The sequence below is a fragment of the Episyrphus balteatus genome, chromosome 4 (assembly GCF_945859705.1).
Source record: "Episyrphus balteatus chromosome 4, idEpiBalt1.1, whole genome shotgun sequence".
NCBI classification, from domain to species: Eukaryota; Metazoa; Arthropoda; class Insecta; order Diptera; family Syrphidae; genus Episyrphus; species Episyrphus balteatus.
Window position 1 is genome coordinate 12,781,647 of NC_079137.1, and position 22,682 is coordinate 12,804,328.

Below are 22,682 nucleotides of genomic sequence, written 5' to 3' on the forward strand. Positions count from 1 at the left end.
GGAAATGAATACTGAATTGAAAATACTACGTCACTTCTCTTAATTAATACAGAACTTTTATTTTGTTGTTAAGAAAATTAAAAGTATTTCGAGAAAACTGTAACAGATTTATTTTAATGACTAAAAATTAGTTTTTATTATAACTTTGTTATAAATATACTGTAGATATTGCATTAAAGGTGGCATCGCCGACCAAACCATAAATGTGTGCATACGCATAGTCAACTTTTTTAGATCATAGAAGTTTTTGTTGGTTTCTAGAGCACTTGATGAGACATGACGAGAGTTGCTTTAATGTTTTCTTTCATTTGACAAAGTTATGTATTCCTAATTTGTGCCATGTTTATTAATTAATTAAAATATCAAAAAATCATTTGAAAACTCGAAACATTATTTTATCAATGAAGAAAAGAAATAAAGTTCCTCAACAGTGTACAATCGACAAAGCCTTGATACACGCCAATTCCAAGTAAACAAAAAAAAAAAAAATAATAATATACTCACAAATTCCAGTCTGTCTGTATTGAAGAAACAAAAGAATGGTTCCATGGAGGAAATCCTGAAAAACGGTACGTAAAATGCTATCAAAGACTTGGAAAAGTTGAAATATTAAAAATTTGCACTTAATCAAATCCAATGACAAGAAATTAGAAACTCAAAAGACTCGGAATTCGACAGAAATTCAATTTTCCCTAACATGCGTTTGGGGCTTACAAGCGTCTAAGCTGACATGCAAATAATCTGTTCTTAATTCTAGAATAGCTACTAGCCCAGGCAAATTAGTTAATCAAATCGCATTTTTCGTGGACATAATTTTTTTTCATGGAATATGTTTGGGTAGATGTCCATGTCCTTATCAAAAAGGTCAATTTGTTGGGATTGGGATGATAGGAAGTTGGGGACAGCCGCTATCTTGGGAAAGAGATTGTTACCGTTTTCATTTAACAACTCCATTTTTACTCATTTTAACCAAAAATGACCAAGGACAGACTTATTCACAATGAAATTATCTAAAAAATGATATTCAAACAAATTCCGTGAGTTAATTAAATTCAATTTTATTGTTGGTCAAAGTCCACATTTGTCTCGCAAGGTAATGGCAAAATGACATTTTTTTCAAATATCTGACGAGCTTTTGATTTGTTTGTGTAATTCTTGAAGAATGAGTTGAAGCAATTTTAATTTTAATTATTTTTAAAATGAGCCCTTAGTCAATATTGTAGAAGCAATTTAGGGCGGAATTCATAGTTGTCACTCAAGTTGAGAAATATCTTAAGCATTCGCTCAGGCGAATCTTTATTTATAGTCATCACTGGAGTCGAAATTTTTCTCAAGTGAACGTCTGAGGAGGCTCTTTCTAGTCCGAGCTCTTTCTTCGTCAGAAAAAAAGGGACTCTCTTGACGAAGGACATTTTAAATAGTTTGTATTTATTTAGTTTTAAATATTTTTTAATAGCGACAAATCAAACCGATGGCGAATTATCATAAAAATGTTTTTTTTTCTGATGAAAGTTAATTCAAATCAGTCAGCTCAAGTGACAGCCCTTTTTTCAATTCCCTTGATTGATTGCTTGAAATATTTCTCAACTTACTGGAGTTGAACTATGAATTCCAATTCAAAAGTGAAAAAAACAAATCAAGTTTTCTTCTATTAGACCTAGCAAATTTTGGTAGTGGAGGATAACTAAAATAAAAATATAAGTAAGCAGTTTTATAGCTATATATGCGTCTTAATATCAAATTCAAATCTTTGAAAACTTAAATGTTAAAAAAAATGAGTTTTCCAATTACACTGTTCTGCAAAGAAATCCTTTTTTAATAAAACTATACTTTTCTAAAAAATTTGTTTGTGCTGATTGTGCCGAATCCGAAGTCAAAATTGGTCTACCACGTCACGTTTTTTTTTTTTATATCTTCCCGTTAGAAAATCTGAAAAACCCGTTTTGCTGTCTTCGAAGCAATATTTTTGCGTAATGTAATCTTTTCAACTAAATTTGTCACGGTTTATGAAAAAATTTGTTTTTTTTTTCTTTCAAGTTCAGTTTCAATCTTCTTAATACCTCTTTTCTTCTCCAAAATATCTAAATTTAAGTAAGTTAAGTAGGTTGGACATATCTTACCATAAAGAAACTGAACAAGAGTAGGTATACTTTACTAATGGATTTTAGTATGCTGATTTTGAATCCGAATAAAGGAATTTTGATAGTTTTTGAGATATAGTATAGTTTTTTTGAGATTTTCTAATGGCGTTTTCGATTGGCAGTCCGGAAGCGTCCGGAATCATTCTGAAAGCGTTTTATTCGTACAAAACTGACAGTTTTGTGTGAATAAAATTTTTTCAGAATGATTCCGGACGCTTCCGGACTGCCAATCGAAAACGCCATAAAAAAAAAATAATATATAAAATTACAAAACACGTATAAATTTGTTTTAATGTATTGTGTTATAGCAAAGATTAGCTGCGTTCCTTTGGAAATATTTATCTACTTTTTAGTACTTAAAACTACTTTGATCTACTTTGCTATACTGAAAAAGTAGTTCAAAGCAGCTTTAAGTACTAAAAAGTAGATAAATATTTCCAAAGGAACGCAGCTATTATAGATTATTCTATAATCTTTGGTTATAGTTTTCATTACATATTTGACTTTTTTAACATAACTTGCGTTGAGATTTTACATTTTCCTCAATTAAGATGATTTTGTTCATGTGGGATTTACTAAAAACTGCAGGATTTCAATATTTTGTCAATTAGTATCTTAAAACGTGTGTAAACATTAATTAATAAATACAAATTTAGTGTCTTATGATAAATCATGTTATGAGAAATAAGTCCTCTAAATTTGAGCTAAATACGAATAATAGTTTTATTTAAGGTCAACCGAATCTAAAAGGTTTATTTTCTATAAACTACACATGTTTTTCAAAAATCATTTTAAAAAAAATGGTACCTGCTAGAATTTTTCTGAAACCAGATTTAGATTCAGGAAAGTCAAATCTTTGATAATTTCAAAAAATTATTTGAAGGAAAAAAAAAAAAGATTAATTTTGCAGACCAATGTTAATATGAATAGACTAAATTGACACTATTTTAAATTCTAAACACATATATCATGTATAGTGCTCTGTCCGTCTGTGGTTCCTAACTCGGGATCGGGTCAAAATTCTGGCTTCAAAATTCTGCTTTTCAAAATTCTGCTTTTTTAACGAAAATTCTGTTTTTCAAAATTCTGCTTTTTTTCTATTCTACTTTTCATAATTCTGCTTTTTAAAAATCTGCTTTTCAAAATTCTGCCAGTATTATACTTATAGCGTTTTCGTTTGGTCGTCCGGGACTGTCAGGGATTCTACCGAATGATTCTGAAACTGTTCGTTTGGCACTCAATGACAGTTCTAATTCTGAAAAGAAGAGAAAATCGATTCCGAATTTTGAGGCAGAATCAAAACGAGAATCACGCACACATGTTCACACTTAGTAATGAAATGTCATTGTTTGTTGTTCATTTCTCAATTTTAAGATTTTTAACTATGCACAAACTTTAAATTATATTAAAATAAAGTGGAGAAAACAAAAAAAGATAAATAACTTAATAATAATAAGAAAAAACAAACAACATAACTTTCATCAGACGTTCGCATTTGACGTTTCACAAATACAAAGAAAACCAAACTTCAGAATAAAAAAAAAAGTATCCACGCCTGATCGTTTGGCATTCCAGATCGGACGGTCCCGGAAAACGCTATTAAACAAAAAAATTCTGCCAATTCTGTTTTTTTTTTTTTTTATAGCATATACGCTGACTAAAGAAAAATACACCTCATTAATGTAATTCAACATTGTTACTTTCCTAAATTTTTTTGTTTAAGTGTCGCAAATATTTTTTTAAGTGCATAGACTGACTTTCTTTCAAATAAAATCTATAACTTATTGGAACCGATGATGTTTGATACAAAATATTCCTTTTCTTATTCAAATTTTTGAATATCCATCTTTATTTGATAAATTAAAAATGTTTAATTTATTTTTTTAATTTTTTGCAGAATTTTGAGAAACAGAATTTTTAAAAGCAGAATTTTGAAAAACAGAATTTTAAAAAACAGAATTTTAAAAAGCAGAATTTTGAAAGCAGAATTTTGACAAAAGAATTTTGACCCCGGCAGAATTTTGACCCCAACCCTCCTAACTCTAAACACCTCAATCTCGGCGATTCGATTAGTATAACTCAAGATATAAGCTGTTTAAGTCGTTATGTTTTGGAGACGTTTTAATTTTTTTTATTGAAATCCCCTATTTGTTTAGTTAAAAAATCGTATATTTTGACTCCGACGTTAGGTTGCTTCTACATTATGATGGTTACAATAACGATTAAGGGTTCATTTTATAAATAATTAAAAGTGCTATAGTTCATTCTTGAAGAATAACCCAACCAAATGAGAATTTCGTCAGGTTTTTGAAAAAATGTCATTTTGCTGTCACCTTGCCATACAAACCCGGACTTTGACCAACTATAAAATTGAATTTAATCAACTCACGGAATTAATTTGCATATACTTTTTTATATTGAATCCTAAAGCCCACTTAGGATTCAATATATTGATTTAAAAGTCACGAAGATAGAAATAATTTATACTTTTTTAGATCATTTTATTGTGAATAAGTCTGTCCTTGGACATTTTTCCTTAAAATGAGTAAAAATGGAACTCTTTAATAAAAACTGTACCAACCTCATTTTCAAGATGGCTGCTGCCCCCGACATCCAATCATTCCAACTGACTTTTATCTTTTATGATAAGGACATTCCATGAAAAAAAAAAATTTACTGCGAAAAATGCGATTTCATGCCCATATTCTGACTAATTTGCCTAGGCTATAATGTGCTTACTCGTTTATCATTTAATTGAGTTTAAATGCAATCTCAAAATACCTATATTTTTTTTCTATTTTAAAGTGGATGTGAATATTTTTTAATTTGCATTTGCAGATACATCAACTTCTAAGGATGTCCTGTGCTCAGGATGCCTAAATCAAATTGCTGAAAATGAATACAAGACTGCATTGGGTCAGCATTGGCATCCGGAATGCTTTCGCTGTTCGGTCTGCGATAATCAACTATCAAGTTGGTATTTCGAGAGGAATGGTTTGCTTTTTTGCAAGGACGACTATTGGACGCAATTTGGACAATCTTGTCAGCAGTGCAATGTAATAATTACAGGCCCTGTGATGGTTGCTGGTGACCATAAATTCCATCCAGAATGTTTTTTGTGCCAGCATTGTGGCACTTATATTGGAGACGGAGATACATATGCGCTGATTGAAAGGTCAAAATTGTTCTGTGGGCATTGCTATAAGGAACAAGTTAGTGAACTTAGTACAAATTCACAGCAAATCAATCAACAACAACCGTCGGGTGATATAAATACCACCTGTCAACCATTACATTCCATTCGATTGATAAAAATTCCATGGTCGGATGCGTCCAAGTCTATGTTGCGATTGACGACGGATCATGACAACAATAGCCATCAATTTTCTACCGAAGGTGATGAAGTTTGCTGCCGTGCTGTCAGGATATCAGAGTAAGATAATCGATTAATTTTTCTTTTTATATGAAATTATTAACCTTTAAGAATTGCTTTACATCGCGCAGGCGAGGAATAATTTTGATGCAAAATATTGTCTGGAATTAAATTTCTCTAAATGACATTCTACCTTAAATGTTTAAAAGTATTCAAATTCAATATTTTACAAGAAATTACTCTGCGCTCGATATATCTTAAAAAAAAAACTAATCAATAGCATTAAAAAGCATACTAAAAATTAGCTTCTCATTTAACCATCACTTCACTTGTTTTTTTTTTTTATAGAAACGCTTGATTTTTAAATGAAAATACGCTGCCGAACCTTTCATAAGCTATGTATCGTATTAAATTAAAAATGGTATAAGACATAATCTTAAATGATACGATTTGTAACAATAATCCCTCCTGCATGCCCTGTCAAACATTTATCCAGTGACTACTACCATGTAAACTTATTTGTTTATCATTTTGCTCATTTATTAACCCAACTGAAGTTTGTAATACATCTCAGACGTTTGCCCTTCAATCGGCAAAACCATTTATCTGAAAAATCTAATTTTTTGAGATAGTTCGTACAACAAAATGAGCTTGTTATATAAGGCACAAAAATGGGCATTTGAAAGAATCTACATGAACATGAACATATTTCTGAAGATATGCTTTATCTGTTCTCCGCTCTCGTAAACCGACACCTCTGTCTTATTCGATGCACAAGTGGCTGAAGTTCCATTAAAAAAGAAAATTTAAATCATTCATTTCAATCATCGAATTTGCAAATATCATTTTGTTGGAAAATTATTCATTCTCTCTCTAGGACACACATAATAGGTAGATTTGTAGGATTCAAGTTCTTCTTTTTCCTTTTTTCTCGGCGCTGTTATGATCTCGATGTCGAGGGGATCATAACTATCCCACGTTACTGCTTCACACTAGTGATCCGCTTGTGGGGTTCGCCGGGTTGACCTCAGAAATCGGCGGCAAGCCTAACGGTTTTGTATTGTTCCATTTCTAAGGCCAACTGAATGCTGGTGTTTTTGCATTTGCTTGTACCAGGAGTTTTTAGGCCTACCTTTCTTTTTATTTGTAGGATTCAAGTTACGGTAAAAAAAATAAAATAAAAACTAACAAGTTTAGAGAATAATGCCAAAAATGCTTATGCATTCAAAGTTCAACACTTGCCAAACTACAAGTGAAGATTAGCAATGAGTAAATAATTAAAATTTTTATTTTGCGATTTCACAATTTTATGTCGTTATCCTTCACTCCACTGAGAGTACTCTTTTAGCACTTACACGTTTGTTCGTTCTAGAGACAAAAGGTTAAACATAATGATTTTTCTATACTATTTGAGGACCTTAAAGGTCAAGGTCATTTTTCAATAATTTTATTAAGGATTTTCATGCAAGAAATTTTTATACAGGGTGTCCCAAAAGTAATGGTTCAAACGAAATATGCTGATAGGCCAACTTTAGGGCTCTCAGAATTTGGTAACTTGTTCATCCCAAATCTTTACGGTTTTCGATTTAATGCAGTTTTTGTGAAATTTCGATAAATCCCGACTTTGCAACAGTATTTTGCTTCCTCCGCTCATACTTGATTTTTGTTTTTTACAATTCTTTCACTAAAACATTGCCTGATAATAAGAAATAATTAATTAATCCAAATATTTTTCATTTCATTCGCTATTTTGCTGCAAATTAATTAACAGTTCCATGTTTTATAAAAACTCAATTTGTTACTTTTATTTCAGAGCAACACCCTGAAAAAAATTTATATGGTGTGACCCTGGTTTATTATTTTGAAAACTTGCCGTGTTAATGCAGATTTCAAAAATGTATAAAAGTTTCCAAAGATGAAATTATAACGAAAGATATTACAATTTGAATGCAAAAAAAACATAGGTTTTCAGAGCAAAATAACAAACAAAAATCGAGGCTTTTATTCAAAAAGAAATAAACAAACAACTGTCGGCAAAATTTGTTTATTTTTCTTTGTTATTTTTCTCTGAAAGACCCTGTTTGGTTGCTTTTAAATTGTAATATCTTTAGTTCTAACTTTAACTTTGGAAACTTTTATACATTTTTGAAATCTGCATTAACACGGCAAGTTTTCAAAATAATAAACCAGGGTCACACCATACAAATTTTTTTCAGGGTGTTGCTCTGTAATAAAAGTAACAAATTGAGTTTTTATAAAACATGGAACTGTTAATTAATTTGCAGCAAAATGGCGAATGAAATGAAAAATATTTGGATTAATTAATTATTTCTTATTATCAGGCAATGTTTTAGTGAAAGAATTGTAAAAAACAAAAATCAAGTATGAGCGGAGGAAGCAAAATACTGTTGCAAAGTCGGAATTTATCGAAATTTCACAAAAACTGCATTAAATCGAAAACCGTAAAGATTTGGGATGAACAAGTTACCAAATTCTGAGAGCCCTAAAGTTGGCCTATCAGCATATTTCGTTTGAACCATTACTTTTGGTTATACTATCGCCCCCGATCTGCCAATATTTTTGTTTGCATACTGACTATGTTCATACATATATGTACATATTTGATAAGGTAATGAGTATATCGGATAGCTGCAGATGGTTTTCGAAAGTCCAAAAAAATTTAAATTTTCAAAAAAAACGACTTATGTGATGTAAGAAGAGAGATAATAATTACCAACACTTCATGTGTTACCTATTTGTTTTTTTGATTAATGGTTTCATTAAAAAGTTCAACAAAATTTGAAAAATCTATCAATACCCAAAAAGATTATTTCGTCTTTTTCTTTAAAAAAGTTCAGATACTTCGCAAGCACTAAAACATACACAAAATATGTTTTGACATAAATTCTTGGCTATTTTCCCTTCTTTTATACTAAATAATCCGAAAAAACTCAATTTTATGTTATACTACATAAGAACAAAAATAATTTGTTTTTACTGTTTCAATTATTATTTATTTTTTTTCAACATTTTACGAGCTTTGCATAAGACAAAACTTTTTTTCTCGGTACGAAAATCACTCAAATGTTGTAGATCTTTAAAATGAAATTGATCTAACTTTTGTGAGACTTTTTCTCATAACAATTTTTTCATACGAATGCTAGCAAAAAGTAATGAGTAATTACAAAGTAATGAGTTTAGTTTTGAGACTGGTATGAATTACGAATACCACCTCTTTTTATTTCATTAAAATGTGTTTTGTTTTTGTGTATTCAAATGTTGGGAATCACCCGAATGAATTGATTTTCACCTGTTTGGGAATCAATCTGTTTCCCCCTGGGTATGCTACAAGTGCTCGACTTTCACCATGTCTTTAACTTTTCTGCTTCAGTTATAAAAAAAAATCTACGTCAAAATTAGTACAAAGATGATCAATGCTAATGTATTGCAACTTGTCTACGTATAATGAACATGACTTGCATACAAGATACAACAGAAAAAAATTGTCATTTTTATTTTTTTTAGCTAATAAGTAACAGACTTCTCAGAGACATTCTTTATCGTAAAGCCAGTCATAATGGTCAATATGATGTGTATTTCCCTTTTAAATTACAAAAGATAAGTGCAGAACTACAAACAAAAATAAACAATAACAAAACAAATATAGTGCGTTTACGAATCATTTAAAAATGTTATTACTCAGACGAGAAGAAAATAGTGTTTTTTTCTTTTTTGTTGTGAATTGAAACTAATCAAGTACTTGAATAAAAAATATTTTTTTTTTCTCTTTGATATTAAGTTGTATATGTAGGATATTGGGCCAAGTTGGAAAATATGTTTTCTCCTTGATAACTTCAGCAAAAAATTCCCTCAATGGACTCCATAGTCATAGGTACATTTCCAAAATCACTCTTACCTTTTTTCATTTCTTTTTCATTACTAATTTGCTTATTTTAAGTTTGTTTTATTTTTTTTTTATTGATTTTAAAAAGATTTGTTTGAAAATTATTGATGTAATTTTGTTTATTTTTTTACAAAAAAATATCAATTAGAATTGACCTGCATCCGGAAGTAGAAAACGTTCATATTGGTGATCGAATTCTCGAAGTAAATGGTACACCGGTACGCAACACTTCCATTGAACACATTGACAATCTCATTCGGAGTACAGACAAAATACTCCAACTGACCGTAGAACACGATCCCAAAGACTTGAATCGTAACAATAACAACAACAATAACGACTATGAGACACAACGAAAAAATTATCTACAAATATCTGCAAAACCTGAATCATCACCACGGCTAACAAAAGAAGACAAAGAAAGATTGTTTCAGAAAAAAGACGAAGGCTATATGAGTGGCCTCAAAACGCGTTTACTTAAAAACAGAAAAAATAATCTCATTCCGTTTGATTCGTCAGAAAAACTCAACTCATGCAGTTTGAATCAAAAAGAACGCAGTTCAAGTATGTCCAAGCTCTTGGATGAAAATCATCAACCTAATAATGAAATTTACGATTTGTCCAGAACCAAATCTTTTCGAATAGAGCACAATCAACAAAGAATTTTCCGAGCATCGGACCTGGTGCAGGGTGAACTTCTTGGAAAAGGCTTTTTTGGACAAGTTTTTAAGGTTACTCATAAGATAACTAAAGAGGTAATGGTGTTGAAAGAACTTTATCGAGTGGATGAAGAGGCACAACGGAATTTTTTGAAAGAAGTTGCTGTCTTAAGATCGTTAAATCATGAAAATGTGTTAAAATTCATTGGAGTTTTGTACAAGGAGAAAAAGCTTCATTTGGTAACGGAATATATTGCTGGTGGCTCACTTAAAGAACTCATTCATGATTCACAATGCCCTTTGGGATGGGAACAGAGAATTTCATTTGCCAAGGATATTGCTTGTGGAATGACCTATTTGCATTCCAAAAACATTATACATAGAGATTTGAATTCACTTAATTGCCTTGTTAGAGACGATATGTCAGTTATTGTTGCAGATTTCGGTCTAGCCAGGATAATTACATCGCCATCGTTTGGTACATTTGAACGATGTTCAAGTTCATCTGGGAAAACTGGTTCGATTGGTAGAAATCGAAGTCGTCAGAGAAGGCAAAGATACACAGTGGTGGGTAATCCTTATTGGATGGCACCGGAGATGATGAAAGGAAATAAATATGATGAACGAGTTGATATTTTCTCATTTGGAATAATATTGTGTGAGGTATTTAGAGAGCAAATAAATGTTGTTAAAATTTTTAGAATTGAATGGAAATATAAAATGTTTGATTATATTTTCTAGATAATAGGACGTGTTGAAGCTGATCCTGATTTCTTGCCAAGAACTTCTGATTTCGGACTAAATAAGCAGGTTTTTATGGAGAAATTCTGCCAGCAGTGTCCAGAGACATTTTATAAAATAACTTTTTTGTGCTGTGACCTGAATCCAGATAAAAGGTTTGTTATTGTTTTTTTTTTTTGTGTAATAGTTTATTTTTCATTTTGTTACTCAGTTCAAACATGTTAAAGTCCTTAATGAGACACGGCAATTTTCTATCTTACCTGATACCAGGTTGTTTTGTCCTTTATCGTTTTGCATAATGGCCTATTTCTACAATTTGTACTGGTCTTATTTATTATTATGTTCGGATCAAAGTCTAGAAACAAGTTTTGGTTTACATATACGAGTTCACAATGAACAGTCCTATATATTTCAAAAATATCCTCCAAATCCACCGAATGAGACATAAAAAGAAAGGTCTCTTTAAGTCCTATTCATAACTGCAAACCAAAAGTTTCTTCGAGGTGATTCAGTTCTTTTATAGAACGATTGGAATTTTCAAGGCGACCTGCGGGGAGTCTGTGTTTGCTGTTTTTTTCGAATTTCCTATTGTTTGTAGTTTTTCTGGCTAAATACTTTTTTTAAGTCTTGATACCTAGGTTTCATTTTCAAAGGTTGCTGATAGCTTGTGATTTCGACTGAATTTAAAAACAAAGTAAAAAAAAATAGAAGAAGTATATTAAGAAGAAGAATGCCCTACAGCAGAAACAGCAATTGAGTTTATTTTACATCTAACTCCATTCAACATAGCATTTTAAAGTACTGCTAAGGGAGCTATCATGAGATTTGTCTAGGAAGGAACTGGGACTGGACAATGCATAGGCAAGAAATAAAGAAACATCTTCTCCAGATCCTCAGAAGAAAACTTCCTTAACTTTCCAAGACACTCCATTGTCACAAAAACTTAACATTGTGAAAAACTAGAAAATACACCTTAGTAGTAAAAAAGATTGGGTACTACTGACTTAAAGAAAACACCACCAAATAGTATGCAGACGGATCAAGAACAACGGAAGGGTGGTACAAGTTATTCAAACAACTGGGCTGCTACCAGGCCGAAGAGCAACAATTACACTCTATGAAAATACTCCAAATCCTCAATTTCTTGAATGGAATTAAAATAGAGAAGATGCTGGACTATGAGGAATCAACTTAAAAAGCTTAAAAAGTGGACATACTAGATATTATAGGTCGCAGGGCCTTGTTCTCCAAACATCAATCAATCAAGAAGAAGAAAACTTTTTTGTTTTTAGGGATCCATTATAACCTCGCAAACAATTATGCAGGAATTAAACGAAGGATCAATTTGGCCAATTGCTTTCTTCTGTGTAAGAATTCATTTACGTAATAAAACCCTCTATCAAAGCCCTCCTTAAAAGCCTGTACAAAATCTTGGGTTGCATTAAGAAAATTATCGGTTGCATCGTCAAATAGTATAGAAAAAGAAGATGCATACTGTTCAATTACATTGTAAGACTTGCAGATGCCGAAGATATTAACATAACCGGAAGAACAAGATTGATGTCAAGATCGCTTTTGTGAAATTTGCTTGCTCAGCTGAAACCACCTTACTAGAAACTGTAAAGACTGAAGAAGTTATTTTAAAGCCGAAATCCCAATAAGAAAAAAAGCTCACTAACAAGTTTTTTAAAGAAATCTTCTTTTTTAAAGTATAATTCATGAAACTCATAGAGTTTTTATCCTCATCGCTACAGGAATCCGTATATAGCCAGACCACCGCTAACCATGTCCAGTTAATTGATTTTGTTTTTAAACTGACTTTTTGTATGAATCCGGATCTTAATTTTATGTTATTTTTTCATCGCATCTGTATAAAGTGTCACAAGTTCTAGTTTCTGTACAGTTTGTAATATTTACCCCTATACAGTTTACTTGAGGGTAGGTTCGAGGGAAGCACATATATTTTTTAAATACCTCAATTCCGAACTGCATACATTACATCTGTTCCCGGTTCCCTTTCACTACCACAGGTTCTCAAGTCTCTCTCATAAATGATGTTTTATGTACGCTTTTGGAAAGCTACCAAATTGACGACACAACGTTCAATATCTAGGACCAACAGAAAATTTTATTTTTGCTTTACTTTAAGTTCAAAACCTGCGCTTGTTAGTCTTGGATGTTAAGTCCTGTCTAGCGTGAAGAAGAGGCTGTAGCACGCCGCGTCGAGCAGAATATCAATAGCAAGAAGAGGAACTAGACATCACATATTGATCTGTTGACTGAAATTATCAAGATTTAAGAAGTTTGTGTACAACCAAAAACTCCCAATAGCCGTGATGTACCATAAAACTAACTTATTCAAAATTTTCAATAGACGTGTCAAGTGGTCCATTTAACATCGTTAACATCTTTAACACCTTAATTTTGTTTTTTATTTCAAGCCACTCCAAACAACACATTTAATTCATAATATTTTGTATCTTCAGACCTCCATTCGAAGTCCTTGGATTTTGGCTGCAGTTCTTATACAAACTTATATCAAATGGCCAACCCATACCACCAAATCTGGTAGACGAAGTTGATCAATTTAAAATGCAATCCTCAAGAGACTCTAGCCAAACGTCCACCCCAGATGGACTGTTATCGCCCAAATCGAATCTCAGTAATGACAATTTGTTTGCTGAAAAGAGTAAACTTGCAAACGATTGTGATAAAATAATAAAAGAAGAACAAACAACAGCAGCGCAATCACAACCCGTATTCTTGCCAAAAAGCATTCCCAAATCGCCTCACTTAGGCAAAGATTTCTCACCAAATGGCGAAAGAATTCGTGGAAGTATAAGAGAAAGACGACAGCAAAAGATGTTGAAAGAACAAAATAGTAGTTGCAGTCCGAATCGTTTTTTAAAGAGAAACTCAGAAGGCGAGGGTGAGCTTAATGAAATTGCAAATTTACCGTCCGAAGGAACACTCAAAACTGACAGAGTTTTGGAAGCTGTCCGATGCGCATTGGAAGATGATAATACTCTCCTTAAAAGGTCAAAATGCAAAAGTGATATAATTGGCGAAAAGGGTTTTCTAATTCACAAAGAAGAAAACGGTATGCTGACTCTAAACAGTGTAACAGATCTGACTGAATGTTCGGATAGCTATGATACCAGCTGCGACACAAGCTTAGATTTTATCGAGGCTAATAGTAGTTGGGTTCCGTCTTCATCAAAACTATTAGATAACAATGTAATCTCGTCCCAGCCGCAATCTCAACCTCAAATTGAAGAGAACGAAAATGAAAAAATTGAAAACACAAAAATGCAAGTAAAGAAAACCACAGCACAAAAATCTTATCAAATGGCCTTGGATGACATCAGAGCAAAATTGAATTTGTGCAAGTCTAAATTTGAGACATTAGACGAAGCCAATCGCAATAACATTTCAAAGTCGCAAAACTCAATGAAAGTGTTCTTTAAAAATCGTGAAGCAAGAGATGATTCTCCGCTCAAAATGTACAATAAGCATGTTTCAGACTCTAAAGCTTATAGAGTGAATGAGACTCCCATCTTCGGAAGGCACAAATTTTCCACCCAAGTTGTTCTTAAACATGCGGATTCAGATGAAAATATATCTTCACAAACAATATCTATGCCAGAAAAACCTGCAACAAAACGATTCAGTTATTTGAGAAGGAAAATGACTCCTGCAATCAGCAGCCCGCCGGAAGTTAAAACTCCATCTGCCAGTAGATCTCTATGGAAGAAATTCGAGAGCCAGTCTTCATCTCCAAGCAAAGAATCATCTTTCAGCAGTCGATTTAATTTGCGTAAGACAGAACAAACAAAAAAGTTGCCATCAGAAGTGAAGAGTGAAAATGTGAAAAAATCAAATGTGAATAAGGTGACAATCTTATCACCAGAGGCTGTACGCAAGCTGAATGTTAAACTGGTGGAACAAAAGAATTCAGCACAAAAAAACATTCCAATTAATAATAAAAAACGGTATACTGAAGCCAGCAGAGCACCACCCATGACTGAGGGTAGTCAAAGTAAATGTCTACCTTCGCAGTTAGGCAAGACTAAATGTTCAATTCAAAAAGATATTCCCACGATTCATCAGAGTCGTAAAAAGAACCTCAATACAAAAGTTGAAGGAAAATAGGTTATTATTATTATTATTATTGTTGATTACTTAAAAATTAGCATTGAAAATTGTACAAATGTAGCTTTTACTTTATCGCTTTTTTAATTAACCCATATATATTTTGTAAATTTAAAAATGAAGAAAACAAAAATGTTATAAAATGATTCAACTAATATTTGCTCAAAAGAAAAAAAAAACAAAACAGGATTATACCTAATTTACTTAAGTTTTGAAGACATTATTTACATTATTGTATAGTGTACATAAATAAATTTACAATATGTATAGCAATTCGGTATTATAGAAGAAAAAAAAATCAAATAAGTGCCAAAAACTAAATAAAAAATAGTTTCAAAAGTTATACCACGATTTATTATCTTTTATTTGGCAAAATATTTTAAATTGGATTTTCGGACTTTGAAGAAAAGAAAGCAGTTGTACGCAGTCTAGAAAAATGTAAGTAGGTGCAAATTTGCTGTCTTCGCCCTGAAGCAACTGCCAATTGAACCTGTAGTAAGAAATGAACATAGTAGATGTAAACACAATCCGTGTTTCCGTGAGGCTTCGAAGTCTAGTCAGTAAAAACTTATCACGGAGTCATCCAGGAAAAATAAGTTGCTTTGGAAACTATTACGGCCAATTTCTTCACATAAGTCCTAAGTCAGCTTAGTACCCGGTCTAGCTAGACCAGGTCCTAGCACTAGTACTCGGTCCTAAGGAAAAGTTAGGACCTGAGCATTTCTTCACATATATAGGACCTGATCTAAATTCACAACGCAGTCCTAAGAATTAATACGTATAAAACTGGTCTAACTGTCATTCTGACAATATTTTGATGTTTTAAATATTTTATTTTGATATTTCAGCAGATTAAACCAAATGAAAAATATACAAAAAACAGTAAATTAATGAAATTATCATTAAAATAATTTTTTTTAAATATTGTAAAGATTGAAAAAGAGGCCAACAAGAACAGAAGATAAATTCTATTAAGAATTGTCACAATCAAGAATAAAGATAACGTCTGGATCGTATACAAAAGTATCGGCAAGACTGGTAACTAGTTCACCAACGAATATAGATTGGCCATTGCCTGGGAAAGTCCTAAGACCAAAAAAAAAAAAAAAAAAAAAATCATTTTAAAATAAGTAATAAAAAAGACGTTAACTATGCGGATGTTTGTTCATAATGTAAATTCATATCTTAAAAAAAATAACGTTTTTGAAAAACTGCGGCTTTATTGTTTTGGTGGAGTTTTTTTTATAGCAGTCATAGGACGAACAGAATGAAGACAAGTTTGAGCATAATCTTCAATGCTATTTGTAAATAGAATCCTTTTGCAAATACATTTTGCGTTGGAAATTGGAAGATGGTTTTCACACGGCCATCACAAATTCTAAAACCTGTCCTCTGCCCGTAAAATGGTACCGAAAGATGATATTTTGAGTGAATATTGTATGTAGGTGACTCCATTTATATTTATACTTAACCATGGTTTTCCTATCAGAAATGCGGTGCCAACGATTTTTTTTTTCATAATAATTTATTCAAAAGTTGCTTTGTCGTTATTATTCATGAATTATATCTAATGCAAAAAATCGATTATTATGTTTTTGGTAAATAAAAACAAAATCATCCAAATCAATAGAAACGCACTTTTCAAGCGCAACAACACCCAAGAAATTAAGAAATCTGTCAGATATCTCTTAAAAATAATTAAATTCATTGCTTTCATTGAAGTACTAACCGCTAGACTACCGATTTTGAGGTCCTAATAAATACCGAGTCCTAACTAATACTCGGTACCAATTTGACAGTACTAAGGCTTAGGACTTTTGTGAAGAAATCACTTGGTACCGATAGGAGTACTAACGATTGGTATAATAAACAGGTACTAGTCGATTTTGAGGAGCTAGCTAGGACCAGGTCCTAACTAGTACTCGGTCCTAAATTGACAGTTTTAGGACCTAGTACTTGGGTGAAGAAATGAGTTGGTACTGATTTGAGTACTAACTTTAGGACTAGGACCGGTATTAGCGTTAGGACTCTGTGAAGAAATTGGCCGTTAAACAATCAGATTAGCTTTGGAACATTTTTCGTGAACAAATTTTGCTTTACTTTACACAATTCTCACGAAAACACTCAAAACCTACCATGTTTTGTAGGCTTGTCAAGCTGATTACGAAACGGTATGTAAAAATATAATTGCACCCCCAAAATCTAGATTTAGAAGCAAAAAACGGTTTTTTGGACCTCCATCCATTTCAAATATTTTTCATTCGAAATTTTGTACTCCAGTCCAAGCATTGGAAAAAAGGGACAGTCCCCGCGTTCAACGCGGGCCACCTGAAATTAAGTCCTGAATTTCGAAGAGGCTCTGATTAGTTAGATGTCAAAAAAAGTAAGGTGAATTTTAGGTGACATTTGGTTCTGACCAATCAGAGCCTCTACAAAATTCAGAACTTAAGTTAATGTGGACTGCGTTAAACGCGGGGACTGTCAGTTTTCATTTGATGGATCGATAGGGTCTTATTAACCCTCTACCGCATACTAACCCATATATGGTTTATCGATTTCATATCGATTTTTTCCCGTTATAACCGGTTTTTTATTATCAGTAAGAGAGTCGTGATTCTGAAATAAACTCATTGTTTCAAGAGCATGTGTAAAGTGCAAATCATTGAATAAAAGTGTGCACTTTTCAAGTGCTTTTTTATAATAAATAAATAAGTTGCATCCAATTATAAATATAAAATATGTTTCGCATGTATTTATTATACTTTCATATGATTACGAAGTTTGATTTTACAATAATTTTTGTCTTTTTTTTTGTGTTTTTTCAAAACACCATACTGAGTTATCATGCATTGGCGACTTACATTACTGATTTTTGTGGGATTTTTATTTTTTTTTGTAAAATGAATTCTAAGACTTTCTATGGAAAAAATATGTAAAGGCTAAAACTGGTGATGGCTTTCGAAGTGATGACGATCTAGCTTCAAATTCTGGCCCTTTTTAACATCAAACAAGCCATCTCCGAGCACTTATGCAAATCTGTAAAACCTAAAATGTCACAAAAAAGAGGATGCCCTTCAACTTTGGCAGGTGATCAAAGCAGAGATGGAACAAAACAAAGCTGAGGGAGTTATATACAAGTTACGGAAGTCCAGCCCCATCTAATCCCGAAACTCCAATTCACTCACAACAACCAAGGGCAAAAGCCGTTGAATTCAGTGCGAACTGAAAACATCGACCATATCCTTGAATTACAAACAAAAACGCCAATTTATGTCAAATTTGCGGACTGAAGACGTACACAATGTGTAGAAAATGGAAGGTGTTCTTCTGCAACAATGATAAAAGAAAGAGTTTAAAAACATATCTTGAATGCATACTAAACCATATATGGGTTACCTATTAATTTTTTGCTGGAAATCGCCTTGCTGCATGCTAACCCATATATGGTTTATGTTTCTAAAAATGTATACATATGTAAAAAAATAAAAATTTGTATGTAATACCTTTTCTCAACCCCTAATAAAGCTAAAAAGTTGTTAATAAAATTTTATTTCACTTCGTTCATAATTCATGCAGTACCTAGAGGGTTAAAAAAGTTTTAATTTAAATATACAGTTCTTTTCGATACAAAAAAAAAAAACAAATAAGTGGTGAAGAAAACAAATTTTTTCTTGAAAACAAATATGTATCTGTGGTAAACAGATGACAGTTGTAAAATTTTTTCCTCAAAAACAATGGGCTGCACATCGTGGTGAGTATAATTTTTTTTTCGATTTTGGTTTACAGTATAGCTGTAGTTTTTTTTCGGAAAAAATTAAAAGAAAATCTCTCCCATAAATCGTGGTGAGTATAATTTTTTTTTCGATTTTGGTTTACAGCTGTGGTGAGTTAAAAAATATTTTTGTTCGGAAAAAATCTAAAAAAATTTCTCCCATAAGAAATGCATTGGTTTTTTTTTTGCTGGAAGAACTGTATACTTAGCTTTAATAAATCATACAAATCGTCACTACGATCGGATTTTGTGATTGTTTTTTCGTGAATCGTAGAAAATTTCCGATACGACTGGAATTCGTGATAAATTAACGTTTTTCTTTTGGTTCTCTTGTCTGGGTTTCCATTTTTCATAGATATTTCCATTTTATTCACATGGTGTTTCTGTACATGCTATAAAAAGACAAGCTATGCATACCTTGATCATGATCATTAGAGCCGCCATCTTACAAAATGGGGTAATAAGGTTTTGACGTTTAATATTTGGCAAAGTCAAAAGCAACAACAATTTCCAAGACAAATTTGTTTACAACAACAATTTCAATGGGCAGCTGTCAAAACCTTAAGTAGCCATTTTTAAGTTTTGACAGTTCTCGATACAGAGTTTTTTCTAATGATAATACCTCGTCTTTTTATACCATGGTTTCTGTACTAGGTTCATCAATAAATACATTGCAATGCAACATTTTAAATGAACTTTCCCTCAAGTGACAATTGAAACAAAAGTGCAAAATGTTACAAGTGTACCATTTGAGTTTGTTATTAAAAAAATAAACACAAAAATATGGTTTGTTCTGAAGAATTAAAATGGCGTCTATTTTATTTACACATTCATATATGTAAGTTCGTAATTTTCTAACGAGAAAAATGCGTGTACAAAAGAAAAAATAAACAAATTGAAGGTATTATTTATTTTGCTTTTTTATTCCATTCAAACCACTTTGAGTTCTTTAAAATAAACAAAAAATAAACAAAAAAAAAATAATCATCACAACAAACAACGCACTTCTTCTTTTTATTCTAGTGACATACAGAGTCAGCATGAAGTTTCGAGCAGTATGAGAATTTCTGAAACGACATCATAAACAATTTTTGCCTTATCCATTTCTGTGTTCGATTTATGGTTTCCGCTCAAAAGAGCATAGTTTTGTATGAAAAAAATGACCTGAAAGAAATATTTTGTTTATTAGCTGTGTTTTATTTTCCTCGTGATCCAGATCAGATCATTGTATTTATTTGCGAAACAATAACAACACAAAGTCCTGCTTTTATTGTAAAGCTAATAAAACAATGATCTGATCTGGATCGCGAGGGAAATAAAACACAGCTATTATTTCAAAAAGTTCGGATTTGTATGGATTTTTCAATGATCTTTTGAGCGGAAACCAAAACATCAAGAATAGAAAAGTTAAAACATAAAAAAGTTACACATACACCATAGTGACCCAGGTAACAAAACTTTTAAAGTCAAAATTGAGATAGAATAACTTGGCTGTATCTCCAGATCAAATTAAATTTATACTCACCAAGTTTATTTTTTTCTATGGAAGGATGAACAATGTTCATTGAACATAGACATTTTTTTTCACAGTTTCACAGCTTTTTCAGTATCTACTCGTTTTTTAATTTTTATAAAAAAAAGTATTTTTTTTTTCTATATCAAACATTTCGAATCAAACATAAACAACTGTGCATTTCATCAAAAAAACTCGGTACCATTACATTTTATAAAAAATGTCGTTTTAGAAAACCTGTTAGAGTTAAAATTTCGTTGGCAAACAATGGTAAAAGAATTTGATTTAAGATTTCTTATTTTCAGAAGGGACGGATTGGCAAAAAAACAGTAATAACAGTTAGAAATAAAGTGAAGTATCATACGATTGACTGACAAACAGCGAATTTTAACGACGCACAGTGCGGTGTTTTAATCAAAAACCTGTCCAAAAATATTTGGGCACATTTTCCACATCAAATAGGTACCAAATGAAAAAAAAAAATATTCGGAAGGAAAAATTTTCATTTTCTTGGTAGGGTAAAAGCGGGTGGGATGGTGCGGCGGGGGAGATGGCGCACTTTAAATATCTTTTACATTTATTGCTCTAAAATTGTATGAAAAATATTTTTAGCTTTCTTTAAATATTTTAAATCGAAGTAGCCAGTATTCGTTTCTTTGTCTTTGATACAAAAAAAAAAAAAAATTTCAAAGCAAATCATGTGATGATTTTTTTCGAATTTTTTTTTCGCTCTTATTTTTTGTTCCGATATTTTGTGAGTCGTTGGGATCTTAGATGCCCTTGATACACCAATACAAACAAGAGAGAATAAGTTATGGATTGCGTGTGAAATCTGAGCTCTAGTTCTATCTGCTTTTTATGGGTGCTTACGAATAGGAATTATGCGAAAAAAGGTGAGATGGCGCAGTTTTTTGCGGGTGAAAAGGCGCATTCCGTACAAGAATTTTTCAATTGAGTATAGTGTTAGCATGTGCCATATCACCCTCGAAATATTTGTTTAAGTAATTCAGCCAAGTTCAAATTTTACAAAAAAGACGACTAGTTGCAATCTATTATATGGCATGCATTGGTGCTTGACTCCTTCACATCGTTCAACCATTTGTGCAATGAATTTGGCAATACAAACCTAAAACAAACTCATGCGCCATCTCACCCACCCTATAGGGGGAGATGGTTTTTTTTTTAACTTTTTTTTCTATATTTATTTAAAAATATAAATTTAAAATATAAAATTCTGTAAACCAAATAATACGTTGGATATTGAATATAGAACATTTTTGCATTGTTAGAAATATGAAATGTGGTTTACTTTGTAAAATATGACAAAAAACAAAAACGTATGCCATCTCACCCGCTTTTACCCTACAGTAAAAGCCACTAAAGTGCTTGCCCACTTACCTCCCGATTAGCCGGGAGAAAAAAAAATATTAAAAATCATAAAATGCACGTATAACCCTGTGCTATAACTTTTCTTAAAGTTAGTTATTAATTTTATTTTTTGAGTCAAGTTGTTTCATTAAATAGTTTTTGAGAAATTAAGTTTTAAAGATGAAATGTAGAAAAAAAAAATGTTTTCGTTTTTTAATTGATTTTGTATAAAATTTTGCAATATTATGGACATATTTATACCATTTTTTAATGACCTCGTAGTTTTTAGTCAAATATTAAAGACTTCATTCTAATAAAAAATATTAAAGTTCCTAAGATTAAAAAAAAACTAAAACATAGGTACATCTCTGTGAAAAAAAATAGCACCAACTACTTATTGTAGTTTTAAATGAAAGATATTTTGAACAAAGAATAATTTGAATTTTATTTTACATTTTAATAACAGAAGTGAAGTTAGAGTAATCAAGAAACGTAAGCACTTTTCCATTATAATTAAAATTAAATAAGCTATGCTCATCAGAATAAGAAAAATACCACTTTTTTGGTGTGAAAAATAATAGCACCAGCATTCGAAATTCGCGAAAAAAAAACAATTTCTTGGTAAAATCAATGGGCCCTACCAATTATCAAATTTAAAGCTGACTTTAATTTTTACCTTAATTATACATTTTTCACAATACCAAAAACCAATTTAATAGTCAAGTTAAAGGCTAATGCTCGATTAAAATTTATAGTTGGGAAACTCAACTATAAAATTTAACCAAGAGTTAGCCTTTAACCTGACTATTTAATTCGTTTTTGGTACTGTGAAAAAATTAAAGCGAGCTTTAAATTTGATTATTAGTAAGGCCCAATAAGTTTTTGATTTGGAACTATATCAATTGATTAATATTTGGTCTTAGAATTTTATTTTTAAGTACAGCGGTGCAACGTCGTGGCATAGAGTCCACTTATGCTTGACATCGCTGAAGTGGAATATTTCTCCATGAAGCTTCCCATAATTACAGCGTGTTTTTCGGCTTGGATTCAAATACAACT

General features: G+C 31.7%; 1 protein-coding gene across 2 annotated transcripts; it reads left to right on the plus strand.

Annotated features, from left to right (window-relative positions):
- The first annotated feature begins 238 nt into the window (after positions 1-238).
- LOC129918127 (LIM domain kinase 1) lies at positions 239-15,298 on the plus strand. 2 transcript variants are annotated; one of them, XM_055998493.1, is made up of 6 exons: positions 239-569; positions 4,980-5,574; positions 9,314-9,406; positions 9,567-10,740; positions 10,819-10,973; positions 13,305-15,298. In XM_055998493.1, exons 1-6 carry the CDS (start codon positions 548-550, stop codon positions 14,968-14,970), a joined length of 3,705 nt encoding a protein of 1,234 aa, XP_055854468.1. In that variant the 5' UTR covers positions 239-547; the 3' UTR covers positions 14,971-15,298. The 2 variants fall into 2 exon arrangements, with proteins under 2 accessions (XP_055854468.1, XP_055854469.1); XM_055998494.1 differs by lacking the exon at positions 9,314-9,406 and having other exon boundaries at positions 13,305-15,297.
- Positions 15,299-22,682: the final 7,384 nt, after the last annotated feature.